This window comes from Orcinus orca, chromosome 9 (assembly GCF_937001465.1).
Source record: "Orcinus orca chromosome 9, mOrcOrc1.1, whole genome shotgun sequence".
In the NCBI taxonomy this organism is placed as follows: Eukaryota; Metazoa; Chordata; class Mammalia; order Artiodactyla; family Delphinidae; genus Orcinus; species Orcinus orca.
The window spans coordinates 49,367,881-49,393,883 of NC_064567.1; the positions used below are offsets into that span (position 1 = coordinate 49,367,881).

General features: G+C 43.9%; 1 protein-coding gene across 3 annotated transcripts in view; it reads right to left on the minus strand.

Moving 5' to 3' along the window:
* The window catches only part of SNX10 (sorting nexin 10), a 71,499-nt gene that overhangs the window by 36,334 nt on the left and 9,162 nt on the right, over window positions 1-26,003 (minus strand). Inside the window, exon 1 of one of the 3 annotated variants that reach the window (XM_049714781.1) lies at window positions 21,120-21,237. The exons of the other annotated variants lie outside the window; for them this stretch is intronic. Coding sequence (XP_049570738.1) covers window positions 21,120-21,222 — 103 coding nt within the window. The 5' untranslated portion in view covers window positions 21,223-21,237. Of the gene's footprint in view, window positions 1-21,119; window positions 21,238-26,003 lie in introns of those variants that run through there. 3 annotated transcript variants of the gene reach the window in all.

Genomic DNA, 26,003 nt, shown 5'->3' on the forward strand with positions numbered 1-26,003 from the left:
CGAATGGACAGACAAAGTGTGGTATATCTATACAATGGAGTATTATCCGACAATAAAAAAGAATGAAATACTGACACATCCTACAAGAGATAAACCTTGAAAACACCATGGTAAGTGAGAGAAGCCAGTCACAAAAGTCCACATATTATATGACTTCCATTCACGTGAAAAGTGCAGAATAGGGAACTCTATAGACAGAAAAGAGATTTGGGTTGCTTGGGGCTTGGGTGGAGTGGGTGGAAGGGTGGAGATTGGGGGTACAGAGGGTGATAGCGAAAGGACAGTGAAATGAGGTAGTGAAATATTCTAAAATTGGCTGTGATGACGGTTGCACGTATCTGTGAATATGCTAAAAACCACTGAATTGTACACTGCAATTGGGAAATTGTATAGTAAGCAGATATCACAACAAAGCCACTTAAAAAAAAAAAGTAAAGTACTATCTGAAACCCTTCATTCGTGGCCCTAGGGTCACTCCTCCTGCAACCACAATGTCTGCCAAGCTGAAGGCCCTCCAGGCATCATCCCTCCCCTGGGGTTCTCTCATCCCGACCTGGCTCCTGTCCCTCTGCCATCTCTCCTAACCCTGCCTTCCAATATGCCCCTGGAGCCCTCAGTCTAGAGCCAGCAAATGTCCCACATTTGCACTTATCTCAGCAGCTTTATCTTAGCTGGGTCCTGGTTCTTCCACCTTCCCCTTCCATGGTAACCCTCCAAGTTAAAGCTGCTCATTTCCTCAGCACTCCTGTTTTTCAGGACCAGGAGAAACCAAATTTCCCTGGTCACTGTTATCTCCAGACAATAACCTACCAAGAAGTACCCAGAACCTAGGCATGGGACCAACGAACTCCCTTCTCCTCACTTCCTAGCATCAATTCCTTCTCTCCAGGCTCCTGCTCTTCATTTCTACATTTTTAGGGACCTCCTCTGTGTATTCCTCCCCACTTTTTCGTGATCCCTCCAAGGAGGACCTCATTCACAGAATGACCTAACATTCCCTGGTCTCACCTTAGCCTGTTCTCCTTCACTCCTGTGACCTAACACTTTGTTTACCAACAATGTATTTACCATGTGGCTACATCCCAACCAGGAACTGTTCTTTGAAATGGAAAACTAAAAAGTCCCCTCTGACCACCACCTGCCCACCCTTCGTTTTCTCACTTCCTCATTCTCACCCAATTTGCTCTTCCATTTGAATGAAAAGCCACCAGAACTTTTGATCCTACCCTTCTTATTCTCCCTCTGGACTTCACTTCCTTCTACCATTCAAATATCCTCCCTCCTCCAGCATCTTTTTTTTCCTGCTCCATTGACACATAGCTCCTTCTACCTGCCAGTCCCCCAAACATGGATCAACATAGCCTCTGCCTCCTCCACTTTCTCTCTTGTCCTGTCCAATACGGAAGAAAAATCCAGTCGTTCTGTGACAGGCTCCATCACCAGGTTCTGAGTTCCAGCCTAAGGGCGGCCCTCCAGGGTTCAGGGGTCTTTCCACTCATCCAGCAGCTTCAGACCATTATCTCTCATACCCAGCCTCCTTCCTCCTCCCAGTCTACTCCTCTATCATCTGATAACTGTATCTCCCACTTCATCAGATAGTAAGACCATCAGGTTTACAATCTTCATCTTGATCCTCTGCCGCCTTGAAATCTACCCATATATTCACCCACTTCCCTTAGTCTCAAAGAAAAGCATCAAGCTCTCTCCTGTCTTCATGATCTTATCTCCCTGACCTCCTCCGAGACCTCAGCCCATCAATTATTCCACCCCCTTAATAACTACAGCTTCTTTCTTTTCATTAGTCCCTTCTCCTTCCCCAACAAGCAAGCTCAGGTTCTTCTCATCCCGGTGTAGATGGGCAGCCCTGCCTAATTCATCAACCTATGAAAGACCAGGCGCTGCTGCAGACATTGGAGATGGGGCAACAAACAAGACAACCCCGGGTTTCACTTACATCAGAGTGGGAGGAGAAGGAAAGTTCTCCAATAAATGTACAACTCAGCCATAAAAAAAGAATGAAATTTTGCCATTTGTAATAACATGGATGGACTCAGAAGGTATTATGCTTAGTGAAATAAGTCAGACGGAGAGACAAATACTGTATGATATCACTTATATGTGGAATCGAAAAACTACAACAAAACTAGTGAATAGGGGCTTCCCTGGTGGCGCAGTGGTTGAGAGTCCGCCTGCCGATGCAGGGGACACGGGTTCGTGCCCCGGTCCGGGAAGATCCCACATGCCGCGGAGCGGCTGGGCCCGTGAGCCATGGCCGCTGATCCTGTGCGTCCGGAGCCTGTGCTCCGCAACGGGAAAGGCCACAACAGGGAGAGGCCCGCGTACCAAAAAAAAAAAAAAAAAAAAAAAAACTAGTGAATATAACAAAAAAGAAACAGAATCACAGATATAAAGAACAAATTAGTGGTTACCATTGGGGAGAGGGAAGGGAGAGGGGCAATATAGGGGTAGGGGATTAAGAGGTACAAAGTATTAGGTATAAAATAAATAAGGTACAAGGATATATTGTATAACACGGGCAATATAATCAATGTTTTATAATAACTAAAAATGGAGCATGACCTTTAAAAATTGTGAATCACTATATTGTACACCTGTAACATATAATATTGTACATCAACAGTACTTCAATTTTTAAAAAGATAATAAACAAGCTTAATGACAAAAATGGAATAGGATGATGTGATCAACAGTCATTATGGGGACTTGGTGGGGACAACTTCACATTCGGGTCATCAGGGAAGGCTTCTCTGAGGAGGTGACATTTGAGCCGAAACCTGAAAGGCAGGAGGGAGCCAGTGCAAGGCAGTCTGGGGAAAGAGCACTCCAGGAGGAGCAATAACCTTGTGCCAAAGCCCCAAGGCGGAACAAGCTTGGCCTACCTGGGGAGCCAAGGAAACCATGTGGTCAGACGGAGTGTGGTGGATGAGACAGAGGAGCTCAGAGAGGGAGGCAGGTGCCCTGTGGACCACAGTGAAGAATCTGGAAGCCACGGGAGCATCTCCAGCAGGTGAGTGACATAGTCTGACTTATGCGTTAGCAGGATCCCTCTGGCTGCTGGGTGGGGAATAGATTATCAGGGGCCAGAGCCGAAGCAGGGAGGCCCGTTGGGAGGCTACTGACATGGTGCAGACCAGAGGTGATGGTGGCTCAGACACAGGAATAGCAGCAGAGGTGTGTATGAGGGGAAGTAGCTATTGGTGTGCTTCCTCATCTGTGCATATCCAATTGGACAAGAGAGAAAGTGACATGCCACAGTTGCTAAGAGAGAGGGACCACAGCATCTATTCAAGAAGGGTCCTATGAGACATGCTGCAGGGGAAGGAGACAGACACTCGCTGCAGCTTAGGGCCTGCAGGTGATGCAGTGAGGCCCCCATGGGGAAGAGGGCATTCTCCCCACCTCCGCACTGACACCACAAAGGCTGGTCTCGACCTGCAGACTGTGAGCGGTGTGTGGTTGGAGGAGGACATGAGCAGTTTCTGTGGTGAGGAACCACACATGGCTTCCCAGGAGAAGCCACAGACTCACTGTCACCTTCCACTTTAATCAGGGCAATGCCCCAAAGGGCCACTGGCAGCCCTCTTCTCTTCCACTCTACACTCGTTCTCCGTCTTGGCCACCACCCCCATCTCACATGCAGAGGAGTCCACAATCAGAACCTCCTAGTGGACATCCTTCAGGCACCTCAAACTGACTGTGTCCAATCCAGGCTGGTTGTCACATGACACCTCTTCCTGGCCCTTCCAAAATGCAGCCAATTTACCACCTCCTATGCCGTCCATTTTAGTTAGTGGTGTCAGTATCCACACGTTGACTCAAGTGAGATCTCAGAGGCTGTCTTTGATTGCTTCCTTTCCCTTACTTTCCAAATCCAGCTGGTCAGCAAGCCCTGACCATCCTCTCTCTAACTGCCTGCTAAGTCCATTCCCTTCTCACAGCCCCCAATGTCACTGGCCTAATTCAGCCTCTTGTCATTTTTCTCCTGGACCCGAGCTGGAACCATGGTAGATTCCTGGGCCCAACACACTTAGCAACTGCTCATAAATGATTTTTGAACAAATGAGAGAGAATGCATGAATAAAGAAAATGACTGAGCGGACAGATGAATGAGGAAATCAAACAAAAGAATCAATGAATGCTGTGTAGAAATAAAGAAAACTAAGGAATATATAGTCTAATGGAGGAGATGCAACCAAGCAGGTACAAGGCATCAGGTGATAAACAGAGTGCTATGGGGGGGAGGGGAACGGAAAAGAACACATATAGATTGTCTTCCAGTTGTCAAGTACTAAGCCAGACACTTCACACATGGTTCACACATGACTCACCCAGAAACCATGTGATATATTGTGCTCCAGATGGGGAAACCGACATTCAAAGAAGTTAAGCAACCATCCAAGGCCACCCAACACATAAGGGGCAGTGTTCAGACTCAAACTTAGGTCCGCAGTCCCTAAATCCCACGTTGGTTGGTGGACACAGGCTTATAGGACAGGCCAGACTTCAAGAGATAATAATAATAACCAACACCCAGAGAGTCCTTCTGACCAACAGGCACTGTGCTAAGCACTTTACATATATCCTCATAAAAATCCTATGAAGCAGATATGAATATTATCCCCCTTTTAGAGTTAAGAAAACAGAAGTACCAAGAAGGTAACAAGTCATTTGTCAAAGGTCATACAGCTACTAAGCGACAGAACTGAGATTTGAGCCCAGGCGGTCTTGCTGCAGTGCCCATGCTGGTCATCCCTTTAAGCTTCTGTTGTGTTGCCCTAAGGATGGAGGTAAGATGGCAGAGGTGGGTTCGAGGTGAAGGGGACAGTCTGCTTACCCCCAGGGAGGCAAGAAGTTGCAAGCCACTTTGGGGAACAGGAAGTGGCTTGCTGTGGCTGGGCTCCAGGGAGTGGTGGAAAGTGAGACTCCAGGCAAAGGTGGGATGGGACATGCGGCTTCCTGTCACCTGGCCCAGGTCCTTGGGTCTTGTTTGATATATAAAGTTCCTCCCTCTTTCACAAGGTAGTGAACAGTTGGAGGAGCACGTTTGCTCTGTTTTCTTAACAAAGTATTTCATTCTCTTGCATCTGAAGGTGGAAAAGCTAAATGGCAAAGGAATCACTGATTTGTTGGTCTTACCGTTAACTAGACGGTACGACCTTCTCCCCCACAGTCCATGCAGATAAATATCAGTGCCATGATCCCTTGGCATTGATCCTTTTTTTTTTGGCTGCATTGGGTCTTCATTGCTGCGCGCGGGCTTCTCATCGCGGTGGCTTCTCTTGCGGCAGAGCATGGGCTCTAGGCACGCGGGCTTCAGTAGCTGTGGCATGCGGGCTCAGTAGTTGTGGCTCGCAGACTCTAGAGCACTGGCTCAGTAGTTGTGGCTCACGGGCTTACTTGCTCCGCAGCATGTGGGAACTTCCCGTACCAGGGCTGGAACCCGTGTCCCCTGCATTGGCGGGCGGACTCCTATCCACTACGCCACCAGGGAAGTCCTGGCACTGATTCTTGATACAGATTTAGTTTGAAAAGGTTACACATACTTTAAAAATCTGTCTCTGATTTTATTTCCTGGTACTATAAGTGTGAGCCGATACACTGCCATCTTTACAGCTCACTACTACAAGGTTATATAAAAGTCAGTCAAATATAAATTTATATTAGGAACACTTTAGGAGAAGCAATTAAAAGGCAGATCCCCAAAACTAACATTTAATTTGAAAACTGCTTTGGGAAATTAAAAAAAAAGAAAAGAAAAGAAGACCAGGTCTGCCAAGTAATCTAAGCAAGCCCTTGGGTCATTTTGAACATACTGGGGTCGTAATCTCATCAGTCACAGGAAAAGGTCATCTTGGAATCTGCAAGTGCTATTCCAGTTCCTTCCTGCATGAAAATCTAGGGGGAAAAAATGATCACAACTGGGAAGCCTCCCAGCTTGAAGGAGACCAACATAGTCATTCCACATGGTCAGGAGGACGGACTAAGTAAAAGAGGCCAAAAATATTCTCTGACCTCCGAGAGTAAATATTCCAAAGCAAAATAATTATTTTTACATATTACAGTTCAAATTAAATTTAAAGTAGTATAATTCAGGAAGTTTGAAAAACAGAGGAGTAAAATTACCACCCATAATTAGGGTGACCACATACCCTGGGTTAGTCAGGACAGTCCTGGTTTATACTCAACACACTGTAATTATTAATAGCACACACACACATACACACACATTTTAAGAGTGCTCAAAAGTACTGTGGTTTAAATGGTAAGTTATTTCTGGTCACCCTAGCATAATCCACTGCTATAAACAATCGTCACCACGGTTTGGGTATATTTCTTTGCTGTCTTTTTCTCACATGCATATTTTTTACCATCATAATCAAGTGTTTTCACAAACCTATATATTCTTTTCTTCAACTTTCATTACAACAAAAATAGCATTCTATGTTCCTAGATAATAAGTCATAGCATTCCACTGGGTAGATGCTACCTTTCCTCTATTGTTGAACATTTAGGTGGCTTCAAGATAGTTTTAAAGGAAATGAATTTGTGGGGTACTTACAGGACCAGTGTATAGGTGAGGAAGAGTCAAAAAAATAGTAATTAGGAGGAAATTTCACAAATTCTATTTTTTATGAACAAGGGAGTCCCCTGTTCCCTTCTAGACCAACGAATTTCTTCGTTCTTCCCTGATCAAGGGTTCCCAGACCCATTCCAGTATGTGTGTGGCCTTTGCATTCTTGCCCATACAATCCATGTGCCACACATGCAGTGATCCTCTCAATACAAAATTCAGATCAAACGCCTCTCCTGCCTGAAGTGCCCCCACGGCTTCCCACTGCAATAAGAATAAACTCCAAAGTCCTTGCCGTGTCTTATACGCCCCATGTGGTCTCATCCCAGCCTACATTCCTGCTTCACCTGCTTCCCCTCTCTTCTTTACTCTCTGCCCCTCTGGCCTTCTCTCCATCTCTCATATATACCAACTTCATTCCATCCCAGGGCCTCTGCACTTACTAGTCCCTCTTTCTAGAATGTTATTCTCTATACCTTCTCTGACCATGTCCTCAACTCAGATGTCACCAGAGTCATCTTTGCTGCAATACCTTAACTAAAATTTCCTCCCAAAGTCATTCTCTTTCCAGTTACACTATTTTATTTTCCTTATGGCACTCAACACAATCTGAATCTATATTATTTGTTTATATGTATTTTTTTTTCCCCTGTGATGTGGACTCCAAGAGGGCAGAGACTCTGCCCAGTTCACTGCTGCACCCCAGTGCCCAGCCTGTAATAGCAGATGGAAAGCAAGTAACTAGAATGAGTGAACGACTCTGGACAGGAGAGTTGCCGTGAGAACAGATCCTTATTCAATCAGCAAAGTACTACAAACCCCTTTTTGTTATTCTGCAAAATGATCAACCAGTACTATTATGTGGAAATAATGAAATTAATGAAACAAAATATTCATCCAAGAACACATCATCAACACCAATAAACAATATCACCTGGATTAAAGGAATTAAATTTTTGCTTTGTAGGACCCCCCCACCAAAATATAAAGAAAAAACTTCTAGCAGTCTGAAATATATAACAGGGGTCCCTATATGGCATTTAGGTCCATGACCAAGTTTTTAACGGTCCACAGTAAAATGGGGAAAAGAAGACAATGCATTGAATTTTTAGAAAGCTAAAATCTTTCAATTTAAAGGACTCTCCATTATTCTTAGATTATGCCTTTCCTACTTTTGGGGTATCAAAATATTCTTTTATACAACAACAGGGATTGTATCCAACAGGTGTGAGGAGGTTTTTATGCCCTTTATATGGAAAGCAAAAGGTGAGCAATCCTGGGGCTTCCCTGATGGCTCAGTGGTTAAGAATCTGCCTGCCAATGCAGGGGACACGGGTTCGAGCCCTTGTCTGGGAAGATCCCACATGCCGTGGAGCAACTAAGCCCGTGAGCCACAGCTACTGAGCCTGTGCTCTAGAGCCCACGAGCCACAACTACTGAGCCTGCGTGCCACAACTACTGAAGCCCACGTGCCTAGAGCCCATGCTCCGCAACAAAAGAAGCCACTGCAATGAGAAGCCCGTGCACCGCAACGGAGTAGCTCCCACTTACCGCAACTAGAGAAAGCCCTCGTGCAGCTATGAAGACCCGAAGTAGCCAAAAATAAAATAAATTAATTAATTTTTTTAAAAAAAAAGGTTACTGATCCTGTGCTAGGTCTCAACCTTCTTTTATCATTTTAAAAATCCAAGAATTCCACAGATCTGGGTACCATTCATCTCTGCATTCCCCTCACTCCTTCTTCTCAGCTGTGGCCCTTGGAAGTTTTACTAAGCCCACAGTTGTACCAACTCTAATCCTAGAGTGCCAGGCCCTCTGGCTCTATGGGAAAGAGGCAGGATCAATCAATGATTCGATCAATTAGTGATGCCTGCCATGATGAGGAGGAGGGTGGGCAGGAGATGGGAGATGCAGTGGAGGGAGAGTGGCATGAGCAATGCGTCTAGAAAAATAACCCCTCTCCTAAGACATGTCAGAGCCCAATATTAAAACCACTTGGAAAATTATAAGTGAGAAATCTAAGTGACTTGTTCAGCCCCTTAACATAAGTCGTTGCTGAACACAGAGAAGTGAGGACAATGAAGTCACGAGGGTGCCCAGCGGTCAGCCAGCCTCCCTCGCTACCTCCTGGTGCGTGACTCATTGCCTGTCTCACCAAAACCGTGGGAAGCTGTCGGTGCGGAACCCATGAGCTCACCGGGCTGCGGTGCACCTGGGAAGGAGCCTTGGCCAAGGTAGTCTGGCCAGGAAAGGGCTCAGGGGGAAAGGGGTCACAAAACTGACCAAATTAAACTAAGCCAGTGGGAGTCATTTTCAAAGAAGGCTAATCTTGTGATCTTGTCAGCAATTTTAAAGTCCAACGGTTAACAAAATACCAAGAAGGAAAACAAATGCAGGTGGCTGGGGAGTGGGAAAGAAAACCAACACCAGCCTTGTTCTAGGAGCAGACCTGGCATACTGGAGTTCTCTGTGAATTCATCTGGAGTGAAGCGGAAGTCAAGATTTGAAACTTGTCACCTTCGTAAATTGGAAAAGGGTGAAACAGCTGGGACAAGCATCACGCCCATTAACTAGCTCTGTCCAGGCCCAGGGCTCCGGGCGCCGCTGCTTTGTCCACCGCATGGAAACCAAGACAGGATTCCATCCAAGTCAGGCCAGAGCTCGCACCTCCACCCTGACCGGAACACAGGGTCACTGGCTCCGAAGTCTAGAGCTCACACACCCTTCCACCTGGCAGCCCCACCTCTGGGAAGGGACCCTCGAGAAAGACCAGCACCCAGGCGCCAAGCCACACATGTGAGGCTGCTCCCTGTGGCCGTGTTTATAACTAAAAAGGTTGAGACAACCGAATGCCCATTCCTAAGGGAGTGATTAAATAAAGTGAGCCGCATTCACGGAATACCTTGCCGTTGTTCAAAAAAGAGGGAAATCTGGAAGTGCTGAGGTGGGGGGATGCCCATGATGCATTAAGTGGAAACAACAAATCGCAGAACAACATGCAGTGTGATCCCATTGTTTCAGTGTGTACGTACACTTGTATACACTGATATGCTCAGAGATGCATAGAAAAAGATTCCAGAAGAATTAAAAAAGACACATGCACCCCAATGTTCATTGCAGCACTATTTACAATAGCCAGGACATGGAAGCAACCTAAATGTCCATCAACAGAGGAATGGATAAAGAAGATGTGGTACACAGTCAGAATGGGCATCATCAGAAAATCTACAAACAACAAATGCTGGAAAGGGTGTGGAGAAAAGGGAACCCTCTTGCACTGTTGGTGGGAATGTAAATTGATACAGCCACTATGGAGAACAGTATGGAAGTCCCTTAAAAACTAAAAATAGAATTATCATATGACCCAGCAAGCCCACTACTGGGCATATACCCAGAGAAAACCATAATTCAAAAAGATACATGCACCCCAATGTTCATTGCAGCACTATTTACAACAGCCAGGTCATGGAAGCAATCTAAATGCCCATTGACAGCCGAATGGATAAAGAAGATGTGGTACATATATACAACGGAATATTACTCAGCCATAAAAAGGAATGAAATTGGGTCATTTGTAGAGACGTGGATGAATCTAGAGACTGTCATACAGAGTGAAGTAAGTCAGAAAGAGAAAAACAAATATCGTATATTAACGCATATATGTGAAACCTAGAAAAATGGTACAGATGAACTGGTTTGCAGGACAGAAACTGAGACACAGATGTAGAGAACAAACATATGGACACTAAGGGGGGAAAGCGGCGGGGGGCGGTGTGATGAATTGGGTGACTGGGATTGACATGTATACACTGATGTATATAAAATTGATGACTAGTAAGAAACTGCTGTATAAAAAAATAAAAATTAAATTCAAAAAATAAAGTATTTTATAATTTAAATTCAAAAACATAAAAGATGTGGTACATATATACAATGGAATATTACTCAGCCATAAAAAGGAACGAAGTTGGGTCATTTGTAGAGACATAGATGGACTTAGAGACTGCCATACAGAGTGAAGTAAGTCAGAAAGAGAAAAACAAATATCATATAATAACACATATATGTGGAATCTGAAAACACTGGTATAGACAACCTTATTTATAAAGCAGAAATAGAGACACAGACATAGAGGACAAACGTGTGGATACCAAGGGGGAAGGGGGGGGGTGGGATGAATTGGGAGATTGGGATTGACATATATACACTATTGATACTATGTATAAAATAGATAACTAATGAGAACCTACTGTATGGCACAGGGAACTCTACTCAATGCTCTGTGGTGACCTAAATGGGAAGGAAATCCAAAAAGGAGGGGATATATGTATACATATGTATACATATAGCTGATTCACTTTGTTGTACAGTATAAATTAACACAATATTGTAAAGCAACTATACTCCAATAAAAAAAAAAATCTTTAACTTAAAAAAAAATGAATGCAATTGGAGCAGGGGAGGGGAACTTCCTTTTTTTTTTTTTTACTTTATACACTCCTGGATTGTTAACTTCTTTTTCTTTTAATATATTACCTTGTGATTTGAAAATACAGATCAAATAAATATGTAAGTACATATAACATATATAAAATAAACAAGAGCCCCCCCCTCAAGTCATCTTTATTCCTCTTGCTGAATCAGGAAAAACCAATTACTAGGACAGAAAGCAAGGCTGGAGAAGGGACCACTCAAGCCCTCTCTCCAGCAGCTGTTTGATATTTCTCCCTCCCTTAGCTGACATGTCAGGTTGGATTTTTATTTAGTTCTGATCAAGAACACTTACTTTTTGAAGCAGGGTTTGAATTAGCAGAAAAGAAAACAAGAAGTGCAGAGCGCATCGGTTTAGAAGTGAGCTCTGCCAGTCTGCCGCAGTATCAGGCACTGACAGCCAACAGCTCTTTTGGCCGAAGGTCTCATTGATATACCTTTCCAACTCCACCCACAGAGCCTGCACCCATCTCTGAATATACTATTTATTTATAATGCATCCTCCCCTTGCTTCCAAATGAATGTGAAGTAGTTCCCCAATAGATTCAAGGCAGCGAACAATGGTTGACCTGAAGATGGTAAAGCTATTAATATAGGAATTGAGGTAAGAATAAGGAAAAAACTAAAATGTTATTTTAAGTTTAAACCCTTAACACACATAAGCATATTTAATTTTTGCTTGATATACACTAATGCTCCTTAAGGTCTGTATTGCAAAACCAAGGTTTATAACAATCAGGAAAATCATCTAGAAGACATTGCTACAGTGTCCACTTCTGATTCACTGAATAAATCTAAATTCCATAAGCTTTCTCATGCTCTTCAGAGGCACCAACATTTTTCATAAGCCTTTCTCATGACCATATAAAAAGTATAATAAATCTTTGGACACATACCTACCTTGCTGACACAGGGGTTTGATAATCTTCAAAAACTAGCTTGAAAGGCAGCATCAGAGTGTTTGGAGCTCAGGTTTGGAGCCACTCACATCTGGGTTCAATCCCAACTATGCCACTCATGGCTGTGTGACCTTGAACAAGTTATTTAACCTCTCTGAGCTTCCATTTTCTTGTAGGGGGAGAAAGCATCCTTAACAGTGCCTATTTCATAAGGTTACTGTGAGAACTAAATCAGGTAAGTAATTAAAGCACTTAGCAAGCATGCAATAAAAATTAAGTTTGACCACTGGTACCTTTCTTTTCAAAATGTAAGGACAATGGAAAATGCATAAAATTACATATCCAATCCAGTAAAAAGCTGGACTGGATATATGCATATACATGTATATCTCCACAGATCAAAGAGAGAAAAGCAAGACTTGCCTTTCCCAAAGGATGCACAGGGACCCCTGCACATTTAGCTATAAGAAATATCCATACATAACTACAAACACTGCAGCAAAAATCACTAGGCAAATAGAATATGGTGTTAGAACAGAAAATACACATTAGCCTAGCTACGTATGATTGACTGCCATGAGAAATGTAGGAGATGTGATCTAATAATACTCGTGTCTTAAAATCCTAGTATATTCCAATTGCTTCCAAGGCAGCCCCATCACGAATGTGACTTCACACCAAAGGCTCTATAAGAACCTTTCCCACATCTTAGATGCTGAGGACACTTGGCCTATTTGAAGCCCATCATTAAATCTCCCTTTAGCTTCCATTTTCCAAGTAAACTATTCTCAGTTATTTAGTGACTCCTGCTACTGTTCTGCTACTCCAGAACAAGGAAAGATTTAAGTAAGTATCTTTTCAAAGTTTCCAGCAAAATAAACAGAAAGCACAGACAGTAATAAAAACAGCTACCATTTACAAGCGTCAACTGTACGTTGGCACCATGCTGAGTATATGCTGTGCACTGTGTCATTTAATTCTCACAACCATCCAGTTCACGGGTGAAGACACTAAGGCTTAGAGAGGGGAAGTAACTTGCTCAAGGTCACCACCACAAGGTCACCAACTTGCTCAAGGGCAATGCTGGAATTCAGACCCATCTGTCACTAGATAACTGCTACTCACTTTTCAGATCTCGGTTCCATTCTCACTAACTCAGGGGGGCTTGCCCTAACTTCCTCCAGCACAGGCAAATCCCCTTCGTTACACTTCCGCTGTACCATGGGTCTAACTCTAGTTCTGATCTCAGCGATAGTCTTACCCTTATTCATTTAAGTATTGAATTAATGTCTGTCTCCCCACCAAACTGTAGGCTTGGGGACAACACAACTCTCACTGTTCTTCATCTAGGGCCTCTGGCCTCTATCACAGTACCAGGCACTTAATGGGTCCTCTGCACACATTTACACTGATTGAACAAATAAATGGGAAAAAACAGTGCTCAGAAATCACCCAGCCACTTGGGCAACGCACTAAGGAAGCACAGGCAGCCCAGTGTTCGTCAGTGTGCAGGCACCACACGCCAGCTGCTCACTCGGAGGGTCAAGATGACGCTGAGGCAGAGGTCTTTTTCGGAACGGGAAAAGGATCTCAGGTACAAAGCGCTGCAGTGGTGAGACGGACACGGCAGCATCTTCGCATTTGAAGGAGGGCAGTGCGAGGTATGGACTCTTCATCAATCCAATTAATACACTGTTAACAATAAATCGCTTTTCTGATTCATTTTGGTTGATTTTTTCACTACATATGGCTCATTTCTGTTTTGATTACTTTTCCCGCTATTGTAATCTGCTTTCTAGTCCCTTCCTTGAATATCTTTTTTCTTAAAATATTTTAAGCAGAATCACATGCCATTCACAGGCTAGGTTCTTAACACGCAACTAGAAAACTGAAATCAACTGAAATAAAGGAAGCTATATACACAACAAAAAAATAGTTATCAATGGTACCTCCCTGGTGGTGCAGTGGTTAGGAATAAGCCTGCCAATGTAGGGGACACAGGTTCGATCCCTGGTCCAGGAAGATCCCACGTGCCGTGGAGCAACTAAGCCCATGCGCCACAACTACTGAGCCAACCTGCTGCAACTACTGAAGCCCACGCGCCTAGAGCCCATGCTCCACAAGAGAAGCCACTGCAATGAGATGCCCGTGCACCGCAAGGAAGAGCCAACGCAGCAAAAACAAAAACAAAAACCATTATCAAATCTCAGCACTTCTTCACAAGTCACTATCATAAGGAAAAGCCCAAGGGTTTCAGAACACTATATTTTAAGCAAGTCACATAGCACCATCCCACATTATACTCACTCCTGGTATAAAAATATTAAACCAGAAGAAGGATTAAGTCCTTTACGAGAATAGACTACCCTTTGAAAACACATCCACAGGCAACTTATTTTAGTCTAAAAAGATTTTTTTAATAAAAGGAAAAAGGGGGCTTCCCTGGTGGCGCAGTGGTTGAGAGTCCGCCTGCCGATGCAGGGGACACGGGTTCGTGCCCCGGTCTGGGAAGATCCCATATGCCGCGGAGCGGCGGCGCCCGTGAGCCATGGCCGCTGAGCCTGCGCGTCCGGAGCCTGTGCTCCGCAATGGGAGAGGCCACAACAGTGAGAGGCCCGCGTACCGCAAAAAAAAAAAAAAAAAAGAAAAAAGGAAAAAGAAAATTATATGTGTTGCCTGTCAAAAAGTGAGGTTCTTAGGGTCTCAGGATTTGATTATCACGATGACAGGCTCGATTTCATAATGTTTTTATTTTTATGCCACAAGTGAACAGCGAACTTTAAGAGGAGAGAGAAAGTAGAGACAAGCAGGAGGCGGGACTTTGCTACATGAATGTTCAGGAAAAACAGGGAAATAACAAACTTAGCTGCACTGGTTTGGCACAGCCTCAAACTCACGTAAGGCCTAAACTATTTGTCCCTTTTTAATAGGTAGATAATTCCTCTGCATAGTCTTTTCAGAGAGTTACGGATAAAGCAGGTCCTACCAGACAAGCAAAACCACCTTGAAAAGCCCAGTTAAGCAACTTCCTGACCAAGAAAAGTGCCTCAGGTGAGTGAAACCCTGGGGAGGCCTTGGGGAGGAAAGAATTCCATTTATGAGTTCTAACAAGGTCAAGTATCTGCTAGATGAATACATTCTAGAGATCTGCTATACAACCTTGTACCTATCGTTAATGATACTGTATTGTTCACTTAAAATTTTACTAAGAGGGTAGATCTCGTGCTAAATGTTCTTACCACGATAAAATTATTATTATTTTTTAATAATCAGGTATCTACTAAGTGGTTTTCTAGTGAGCCCTTCAGGAAGGACTAAGGGAGAGAAACACCAATATCCCTAAAATGCCGCTGACACAAACACCCCTTCATGCCTCTTTGACACACACACACACACACACACACCCCCTAGCTTCTCTCTCCTTTTCCTTGCTAACTTCACATTTTTGTTTCATGTGACCCCTCGGTTCTTTCCTGAGAGGCAGCACGGTGCAGGATGTACCATGTGATACCTTGGGCTCCAGGTGGGGAAACCGGCTGAGGGAAAGGAAAAGCACAGCGCTCTCAGCCATCTCCCCACCACCGCCCAGGACCAAGGAGACCACCAGCCAGGCCGCTGCTTCACAGGGAGGCCTCGGTCCTGGTCAACCAAAGGCCACCATTTCAAATCACAACTCGGCCCTGTCATAGACATTACCGTGTACCTGTAAGCCGACATCACATAACGCTTTTATTTGCTGTTTGTTATCTGTCCCCATAAGAGCAGGGCTGGCGCTGTGTCTGTCTCATCACTAGCTGTAACCAGCTGCTTGGCACAGAACCAGCTACTAGGTAGGTGCCCTATTTTGGGATGGATCCCTGACCTCTGGGACCTGGGCAGCCCAGAGTCAGCAAGAGGAATCTGAGCAGCTGTGGCAGAAGAGGAATTTCCACAAGGCAGAGGGAGAACACACAGGGAAGAGGCCCTGGATCTGGGAAATCCAGATTCCCATTTCTGCTTAAAGTGCCCCTCCCCCAGGGCCGTTCTCTCCAAGAAAACCCCGAAGAGCCTGGTGGCTCAGCAGCTCTACGTGCTGAGAGGCAAAGCCCAGAATGGCCGAGGCCGGAAGGAAGCCAGCTTCTGAAAGACAACACGGCAGGCCCAGCCGTCAGCCCCTGGGGACCTGCCAAAGCCACAGGGCTGGGGTTTCTGCTCCTCTCTCTGCGGGGACACAGCAGAGGCAGAAAACTGGCTTTGAAGTAGCAGGTAACCATGAGTGTCCGTGCAGGAGAGCCATTATAGACCCCAGAGTGTTCTCTCTCTAGAAACACTGAGCCCTGGGGTCTAGTACCAGGTACTAGGTGGTGGCCCCTGATCCGGACATACCTGCAGGGTGGCTCGGGGAGCAGAGAGGGAGGATGAGATGTGATCATCTTGGTTAGAGGTCAGGCCACTCAGGGTAAGGAGACAGAGAAGACAAGGGCAGGGGGAAGCAGATTCTGGAGTCAGGGCTCAGAAACTAAGCCTGCCTCCCCACTTAAAGAAACCTGATCAGCACCCTAACTGCACTCATTGTCATCCTACCTGCTGAACCCCCTCAGGCACTAAGTGGACACGCCTCAGCCCAGTTTCCAAGGCCACCATCGTCTGGCTCCATGTTCCTCACCAGTGCTCCCACCACTGGGATGAGCGCCCCCCTCCTCCTCTCCCCGGCAGGAGGCCTGGCATCCCTGGATGCCCCCCTTCCCCTCTCTGCCTGCCCCTGCCTTATCCACCCCAGTTGAGGGCAAAACATCAACTGCAAACACTCCCACATCCCTTAGGGAGGCCAGGAACTACTCCAAGCACTTTACACACATCCACTCCTTTCCTTTGCACAACAGCCCCTCAGGAGGCATCATTAGTATCCCCACTTTACAGATTAGAAAACTGAGGCACAGAGAGATTACGTGACAGTCTCAAGGCCCCATAGCTAGCAGGCGGCAGAGCCGGCAGGCAGAACCAGAGTCCCTGCCCCCAAGCAGGGAGCTGCAGTGCCTCTCACAGCACAACTCAACTGCCACCTTCTTCCCAGGCCTCCCCTGACCCCTTGCAAATCTCCATGCCACTTTCCACACTGGCTGGGCGTGAGGACTGGCTAGGTTCTTGTCTTCTCTCCCCTTCTAGATTAGAAAGCTCACGAGTAAAGCTTCAGGGTATTTCTACATCATCTTCGTATTAGTTTCCTGTTGCTGCTGTTACAAATTGCCATTGACTTAGTGGCTTAAAAACCACACAAATTTATGATCTTACAGTTTCGTGGGTCAGAAATCCAACACAGATCTCTTTTGGTTAAAATCAAGGCGTCTGCAGCGTTGTGTTCTTTCTGGCAACTTTAAGGGAGAACCTGTTTCCTGGCTTTTTCTAGGTTCCAGAGGCTTGGCTCATGGCCCCTTCCTCCATCTTCAAAGCCAGCAACACATCATCTCTTTGACCCTTCCGTGGTCACATCTCCCTGAGCACAGCCAGGAAAGGTTCTCTGCTTTTAAGGACTCTCGTGATCAGACTGGGCTCACCTGCATAACCCAGAATAATCTCCCCATCAATCGAGGTCCTTAACTTAATTACACCTACAAAGTTTCTTTTGCCATGCAAGGAAAAATATTCACAGGTTCCAGGGGTTAGGACGTGAACATCTTCGGAGGCCGTTATTCTACCTACCACAATCGTTGTACATAAACCTTGAACACCATGGTCCCCATCATACTTCAGCTGCACCAGCCCCTGAAGGCTTGATTATATGGTCCTCTCACTGGCCTCTGATTGAGGTGGACATTAGTTCTGTGCCCCCAAGTCAACTGAGAATTCTTTGAAGGAGTATCCCCAAACAATGATAGTGATAGTACACGGTGGACACATAAAGATGTTTGATAATCTGAGGATCAAGTACAATGCTAGGGCTTCCCTGGTGGCGCAGTGGTTGAGAGTCCCCCTGCCGATACAGGGGACACGGGCTCGTGCCCCGGTCTGGGAGGATCCCACATGCCGCGGAGCGGCTGGGCCCGTGAGCCATGGCCGCTGAGCCTGCGCGTCCGGAGCCTGTGCTCCACAAGAGAGGCCACAACAGTGAGAGGCCCGCATACAGCAAAAAAAAACAAAAACAAAAATAAAACAATGCTAATGAATCTACTGAATTCGGTTCAATTCCTACTTCATCACTACTTTCTGCTTGCTTTGTATTTTACTTTTATAATTTTTTTTTTTTTTTTTTTTGCGGTACGCGGGCCTCTCACCACCGTGGCCTCTCCCATTGCGAAGCACAGGCTCCGGACGCGCAGGCTCAGCAGCCATGGCTCACGGGCCCAGCCGCTCCGCAGCATGTGGGATCCTTCCGGCGGGGAGCACGAACCCGCGTCCCCTGCATCGGCAGGCAAACTCTCAACCACTGCGCCACCAAGGAAGCCCCTACTTTTATTATTTTTGAAAACAACCTTTGTTTCAAAATGTAAAAAAAATGAAAAAGGGTCAAGAATAAACGTTCTCACTCTCTCTCTTCTGCCTCTTAGTCATCTTTGGTATCCTTCCAGGGAAATTTTATGCATCTGCAAGTAGAATATACTCCTGTTTATTACCTCCCCCGCCTTCTTTTCTGTAAATGGTAGCATCACATACAGTCCTTCCCATGCCTCCCTCTTTACTTAACAGCATAGACTGCTCCACAGCTATCCACAGAGCATCCTGGTTCTCTTTTTGTGTACTATTCCACTGTGCAGCCACAGCATAATTCATTTCACCAGCCCCCACGGATAGATACTCTTTTGCTGTTAGAAACAGTGCTCAGCGAATACCTGTGAATTTGTCTGAGGGATACATTTCTATAAGTGGAATGTCTGAGTCAAGCAAGGCCATGTGAATTATTAACTCTGATACTGGCAACATGCCCTCTGTGGGGAACTAATACACATTCGCCAAGTGTGTATATATGAGTTCTGTTTTCCCACATCTTCCCTAACACGGATGGTTATCAAGATCCTTTATTTTTGCCAACCCCAGATAGGTGAAATGTAGTATATTTCAATGCACTTCAGTTGGTATTTTTTAAATTGTGTGTGAGGTCAAGCATTCTTCATGTGTTTAGGAGCCACTAATTTATTTTATATGGATTATTTGTTCATATCCTTTGACCATTTTCCTATAGAGTTCTGTTCTTTTCCTCATTGATTTGTAATTCTTTACGTATTAGGGAAATTAATCCCTAAATGCATAACATGAAGCGCAAATATATTCTTCCATTTGTAATCTGTCTTTTGTTTTGCTTACAGGGCTTTTGCTATGCCAACTGTTTTGAAGCAATGAATTTTATCAATCTTTTCCTTATGTCTTCTAAGTTTTGTACCATACTTAGAAAGCCCATTCCTACTGCAAAGTTATAAAAATATGCTCCTTTAGATTATTCTAGAGACCAGTCAACTATGAGCAGTGAAAAGTTATTTTCTATGGTCTTGGATTACATCCTGGTTATAATGTGCTACTGGCCATAACATATGCAAACAAATTTTAATTTTTATACAGAAACTTTTATTTTCTGATACTTTGCAGTTTATAAAACATTGTCCCATGACAATCAGTGAGACAGGCAGCACAGGACTTATCTGTCTTATTTTACAGAAGAGAACTTCCCAAGCCAATACCCAGAGAGGGTAAACGACCACCCAAAGCTGCACTGTGTGGTCCAGACTCACACTGAGGACTCCTGAAGCTGTTCTCTCCTCTCTGCTCCACTGCCTCTCTCCACAAAAGGACAACAGCCACATGCATTAAAATCTTAAAGGACATTTCCAAGGGCATTTCCAAATAATGTCCAAAGAACGTGAATAACTTTTCTTTTCAAAAAACAGTATTTATTTATTTAAATGGGCCACACAGTGATCCAATGAAACAGTGACTCATCCTCAAACGTCCGTGCCAATGTTCTCAGCAACAGACAGAATTCCGTGTTTCTACAGTGTGCCTATATAACCCTGCAAAATTTAATTGAAAAGTAAGAGATGTAAATGTGCCCAGATCCCAAGGCTTCTGAGTGGGTCATCAGGAGCAGTACTTCTCAATTTATGGAGGGGGAGAAGGTGAGTTATATTTAAATTATGGAGGGCTCTTTTCAAATCACACATACCCCAGCATTCCCCATCACCCACCCCCCAACAGTGCCACCCCAGGAGTGCATAGCATGCCCCTTCAAGTGTATTGATGGTAGAAAATTTTTGAAAATCACTGTCCAGAGGACAGGGTCTGTGTCTGCACAATCCCTATACAACACACCCTTTGGTTCTCCAAGCAACCCCAGCTTTTCTGCACCATCACACTTTGAATTCACCCTAACCAGGTAATTTCTGAAACTCCCCCCTCAGGCCCTTTGCACCTCTTGCTCCCTCTGACATCCCCCCACCTCCCCGGCCCAACCCACCAAGGTGGCTACTTGGTTTAAATGACACCTCCTCAGAGAAGCCTTGCCTGACCACCCACTAAAGCAAATTTCCCCAGTAATGCCCTATCCTTTTATTTTTTCCCCTAGAATGTATCATAGTCTGTATTATTTTTATCTATTAATTTACCTTCTTGTTTATTGCCTGTCCTCTCAGAAGTGCCATGAGGTCAGGGACTTGTCTAAATCATTCACACTTTATAACCTTAGCACTAAGCATAATGATTGGCATATAGTAAGTGCCCAATAAAAAATGGGTCAATTGAGAATCACAACTAGCTGCTGGACAATCATCAACAGGAAGACACTGGAACTCACCAAAAAAAGATACCCCACATCCAAAGACAAAGGAGAAACCACAATGAGATGGTAGGAGGGGCGCAATCACAGTAAAATCAAATCCCATAATTGCTGGGTGGGTGACTCACAATCTGGAGAACACTTATACCACAGAAGTCCACCTGCTGGAGTGAAGGTTCTGAGCCCCATGTCAGGCTTCCCAAGCTGGGGGTCCAGCAACGGGAGGAGGAATTCCTAGAGAATCAGACTTTAAAGCCTACTGGGATTTGATTGCAGGACTTCGAAAGAACTGGGAGAAACAGAGACTCCACTCTTGGAGGGCACACACAAAGTAGGGTGCATACCAGGACCCAGGGGGAAGGAGCAGTGATACCATAAGAGACTGAACCAGACCTACCTGCTAGTGTTGGAGGGTCTCCTGCAGAGGCGGGGGGTGACTGTGTCTCACCGTGGGGACAAGGACACTGGCAGCAGAATTTCTGGGAAGTACTCCTTGGCATGAGCCCTCCCTGAGTCTGCCATTAGCCCCACCAAAGAGCCCAGGTAGGCTCCACTGTTGTGTTGCCTCAGGCCAAACAACCGGCAGGGAGGGAACCCAGCCCCACCCATCAGCAGTCAAGTGGATTAAAGTTTTACTGAGCTCTGCTCACCAGAGCAACAGTCACCTCTACCCACCACCAGTCCCTCCCATCAGGAAACTTGCACAAGCCTCTTAGGTAGCCTCAACCACCAGAGGGCACAGAGCAGAAGCAAGAAGAACTACAAACCTGAAGCCTGTGGAACAAAAACCACATTCACAGAAAGATAGACAAGATGAAAAGGCAGAGGGCTATGTACCAGATAAAGGAACAAGATAAAACCCCAGAAAAACAACTAAATGAAGTGGAGATAGGCAACCTTCCAGAAAAAGAATTCAGAATAATGATAGTGAAGATGATCCAGGACCTCGGAAAAAGAATGGAGGCGAAGATCGAGAAGATGCAAGAAATCTTTAACAAGACCCACAAGAATTAAAGAACAAACAAACAGAGATGAACAATACAATAACTGAAATGAAAACTCCACTAGAAGGAATCAATAGCAGAATAACTGAGGCAGAAGACCAGATAAGTGACCTGGAAGACAGAATGGTGAAATTCACTACTACAGAAAAGAATAAAGAAAAAAGAATGCAAAGAAATGAAGACAGCCCTAAAAGACCTCTGGGACAACATTAAACACAACAACATTCACATTATAGGGGTCCCGGAAGGAGAACAGAGAGAGGAAGGACCCAAGAAAATATTTGAAGAAATTATAGTCGAAAACTTCCCTAACATGGGAAAGGAAATAGCCACCCAAGTCCAGGAAGCGCAGAGAGTCCCATACAGGATAAACCCAAGAAGAAACATGCCAAGACAGATAGTAATCAAATTGGCAAAAATTAACGACAAAGAAAAATTATTAAAAGCAGCAAGGGAAAAACGACAAATACAAGGGAACTCCCATAAGGTTAATAGCTGATTTCTCAGCAGAAACTCTACAAGCCAGAAGGGAGTGGTATGATATACTTAAGGTGATGAAAGGGAAGTACCTATAACCAACATTACTCTACCCGTCAAGGATCTCATTCAGATTCGATGGAGGAATCAAAAGCTTTACAGACAAGCAAAAGCTAAGAGAATTCAGCACCATGAAACCAGCTCTACAACAAATGCTAAAGGAACTTCTCTAAGTGGGAAACACAAGAGAAGAAAACGACCTACAAAAACAAACCCAAAACAATTAAGAAAATAGTCATAGGAACATACATATCGATAATTACCTTAAACGTGAATGGATTAAATGCTCCAACCAAAAGACACAGGCTTGCTGAATGGACACAAAAACAAGACCCATATATATGCTTTCTACAAGAGACCCACTTCAGACCTAGGGACACACTCAGATTGAAAGTGAGAGGATGGAAAAAGATATTCCATGCAAATGGAACTCGAAAGAAAGCTGGAGCAGAAATACTCATATCAGATAAAATAGACTTTAAAATAAAGAATGTTACAAGAGACAAGGAAGGACACTGCATAATGATCAAGGGATCAATCCAAGAAGAAGATATAACAATTATAAATATATATGCACCCAACATAGGAGCACCTCAATACATAAGGCAACTGCTAACAGCTGTAAAAGAGGAAATCGACAGTAACACAATAATAGTAAACAGCTGTAAAAGTAAATAGTAACAGCTGTAAAAGAGGAAATCCACAGTAACACAATAACACCTCACTTATACCAATGGACAGATCATCCAAAATGAAAATAAATAAGGAAACAGAAGCTATAAATGACACAATAAACCAGATAGATTTACTTGATATTTATAGGACATTCCATCCAAAAACAGCAGATTACACTTTCTTCTCAAGTGTGCATGGAACATTCTCCAGGATAGATCACATCTTGGGTCATAAATCAAGCCTCAGTAAATTTAAGAAAGTTGAAATCATATCAAGCATCTTTTCTGACCACAATGCTATGAGATTAGAAATGAATTACAGGGGAAAAAATGTAAAAAACACAAACACCTGGAGGCTAAACACTACATTACTAAATAACCAAGAGATCATTGAAGAAACCAAAGAGGAAATAAAAAAATACCTAGAGACAAATGACAAAACACGACAATCCAAAACCTGTGGGATGCAGCAAAAGCAGTTCTAAGAGGGAAGTATATAGCTATACAACCAACCTCAAGAAACAAGAAAAATCTCAAATAAACAATCTAACCTTACACCTAAAGGAACTAAAGAAAGAAGAACAAACAAAACCCAAAGTTAGCAGAAGGAAAGAAATCATAAAGATCAGAGCAGAAATAAATGAAATAGAAACAAAGAAAACAATAGCAAAGATCAATAAAACTAAAAGCTGGTTCTTTGACAAGATAAACAAAATTGATAAAGCATTAGCCAGACTCATCAAGAAAAAGAGGGACAGGACTCAAATCAATAAAATTAGAAATGAAAAAGGAGAAGTTACAACAGACGCTGCAGAAATACAAAGCATCCTAAGAGACTACTACAAGCAACTCTATGCCAATAAAATCGACAACCTGGAAGAAATAGACAAATTCTTAGAAAGGTATAAGCTTCCAAGACTGAACCAGGAAGAAACAGAAAATATGAACACTAATCACAAGTAATGAATTTGAAATCGTGATTAAAAATCTTTCAAGAGGGCTTCCCTGGTGGCGCAGTGGTTGAGAGTCCACCTGCCGATGCAGGGGACACTGGTTCGTGCCCCAGTCCGGGAAGATCCCACATGCTGCGGAGCAGCTGGGCCCGTGAGCCATGGGTGCTGGGCCTGCACATCCGGAGCCTGTGCTCCACAACAGTAGAGGCCACAACAGTGAGAGGGCCATGTACCACAAAATAACAAACAAACAAAATCTTCCAAGAAACAAAAGTCCAGGACTAGATGGCTTCACAGGTGAATTCTATCAAACTTTTAGAAAACAGCTAACACCCATCGTTCTCAAACTCTTCCAAAAAATTGCAGAGGAAGGAACACTCCCAAACTCATTCTATAAGGCCACCATCACCTGATACCAAAACCAGACAAATATACTACAAAAAAAGAAAATTACAGACCAATATCACTGATGAATATAGATGCAAAAATCCTCAACAAAATACTAGCAAACAGAATCCAACAACACATTAAAAGCATCATACACCATGATCAAGTGGGATTTATCCCAGGGATGCAAGGATTCTTCAATATATGCAAATCAATCAATGTGATAAACCATATTAACAAATTGAAGAATAAAAACCATATGATCATCTCAATAGATGCAGAAAAAGCTTTCAACAAAATTCAACACCCATTTATGATAAAAACTCTCCAGAAAGTGGGCATAGGGGGAACCTACGTCAACATAATAAAGTCCATATACGACAAACCATAGCAAACATCATTCTCAATGGTGAAAAACTAAAAGCATTTCCTCTAAGATCAGGAACAAGATAAGGATGTCCACTCTCGCCACTATTATTCAACAGTTTTGGAAGTCCTAGCCATGGCAATCAGAGAAGAAAAAGAAATTAAAGGAGTACAAATTGGAAAAGAAGAAGTAAAACTGTCACTGTTTGCAGATGACATGATACTATATATCGAGAATCCTAAAGGTGCCACCAGAAAACTACTAGAGCTAATCAATGAATTTAGTAAAGTTGTAGGATACAAAATTAATGCACAGAAATCTCTTGCATTCCTTTACACTAATAATGAAAAATCTGCAAGAGAAATTAAGGAAACACTCCCACTTACCACTGCAACAAAAAGAATAAAGTACCTAGGAATGAACCTACCTAGGGAGACAAAAGACCTGTATGCAGAAAACTATAAGACACTGATGAAAGAAATTAAAGATGATACCAATAGATGGAGAGATATACCATGTTCTTGGATTGGAAGAATCAATATTGTGAAAATGACTATACTACCCAAAGCAATCTACAGATTCAATGCAATCCCTATCAAATTACCAATGGCATTTTTTACGGAACTAGAACAAAAAATCTTAAAATTTGAAGGGAGACACAAAAGACCCCGAATAGGCAAAGCAGTCTTGAGGGAAAAAAACGGAGCTGGAGGAATCAGACTCCCTGACTTCAGATTATACTATAAAGCTACAGTAATCAAGACAATATGGTCCTGGCATAAAAACAGAAACATAGATCAATGGAACAAGATAGAAAGCCCAGAGAGAAAGTCAGACACTGACTGTGGCACCAGACACTGTACAAAGACTATAACATGAAAGATCTCATCTCATCCTCAAGATAGCCCCAACATGGAAATAGCGTCCAAGGTCACGTAGCTCGTAAGTGAAGGAGCCAGGGTCCAAACCCAGCTAGGTACCACACGGTACCTGCGTACATCTAAGACGGCATCCAAGCTACATGCTTAGAGAGAAATGCTTAAAAGATAGCAATGAGTGGAGAATATCAACCAACACATTGAGTTATTAATGTCTCAAATGCTTTAGGGATGTCAGGTTGCGGGCAGGGTTCTGTCTATACATGAACTGGGAAAGCCAACAACCAAACATCTGGAAATGACTTTTTCATCCTCAGAAAGGAGGTAATGTTGAGAGAAGTGTAGTGCCTTCATATGACCTCTTTAGGGTCATTTAGCTATAAAGGAGGACCCCCAAGAATAACTAGAGGACAACAAAAATCCAATTCAATGAGCAATCACTGAGAGCCCACTGTGTGATGGTTCTAGGATTGGTCCTGGC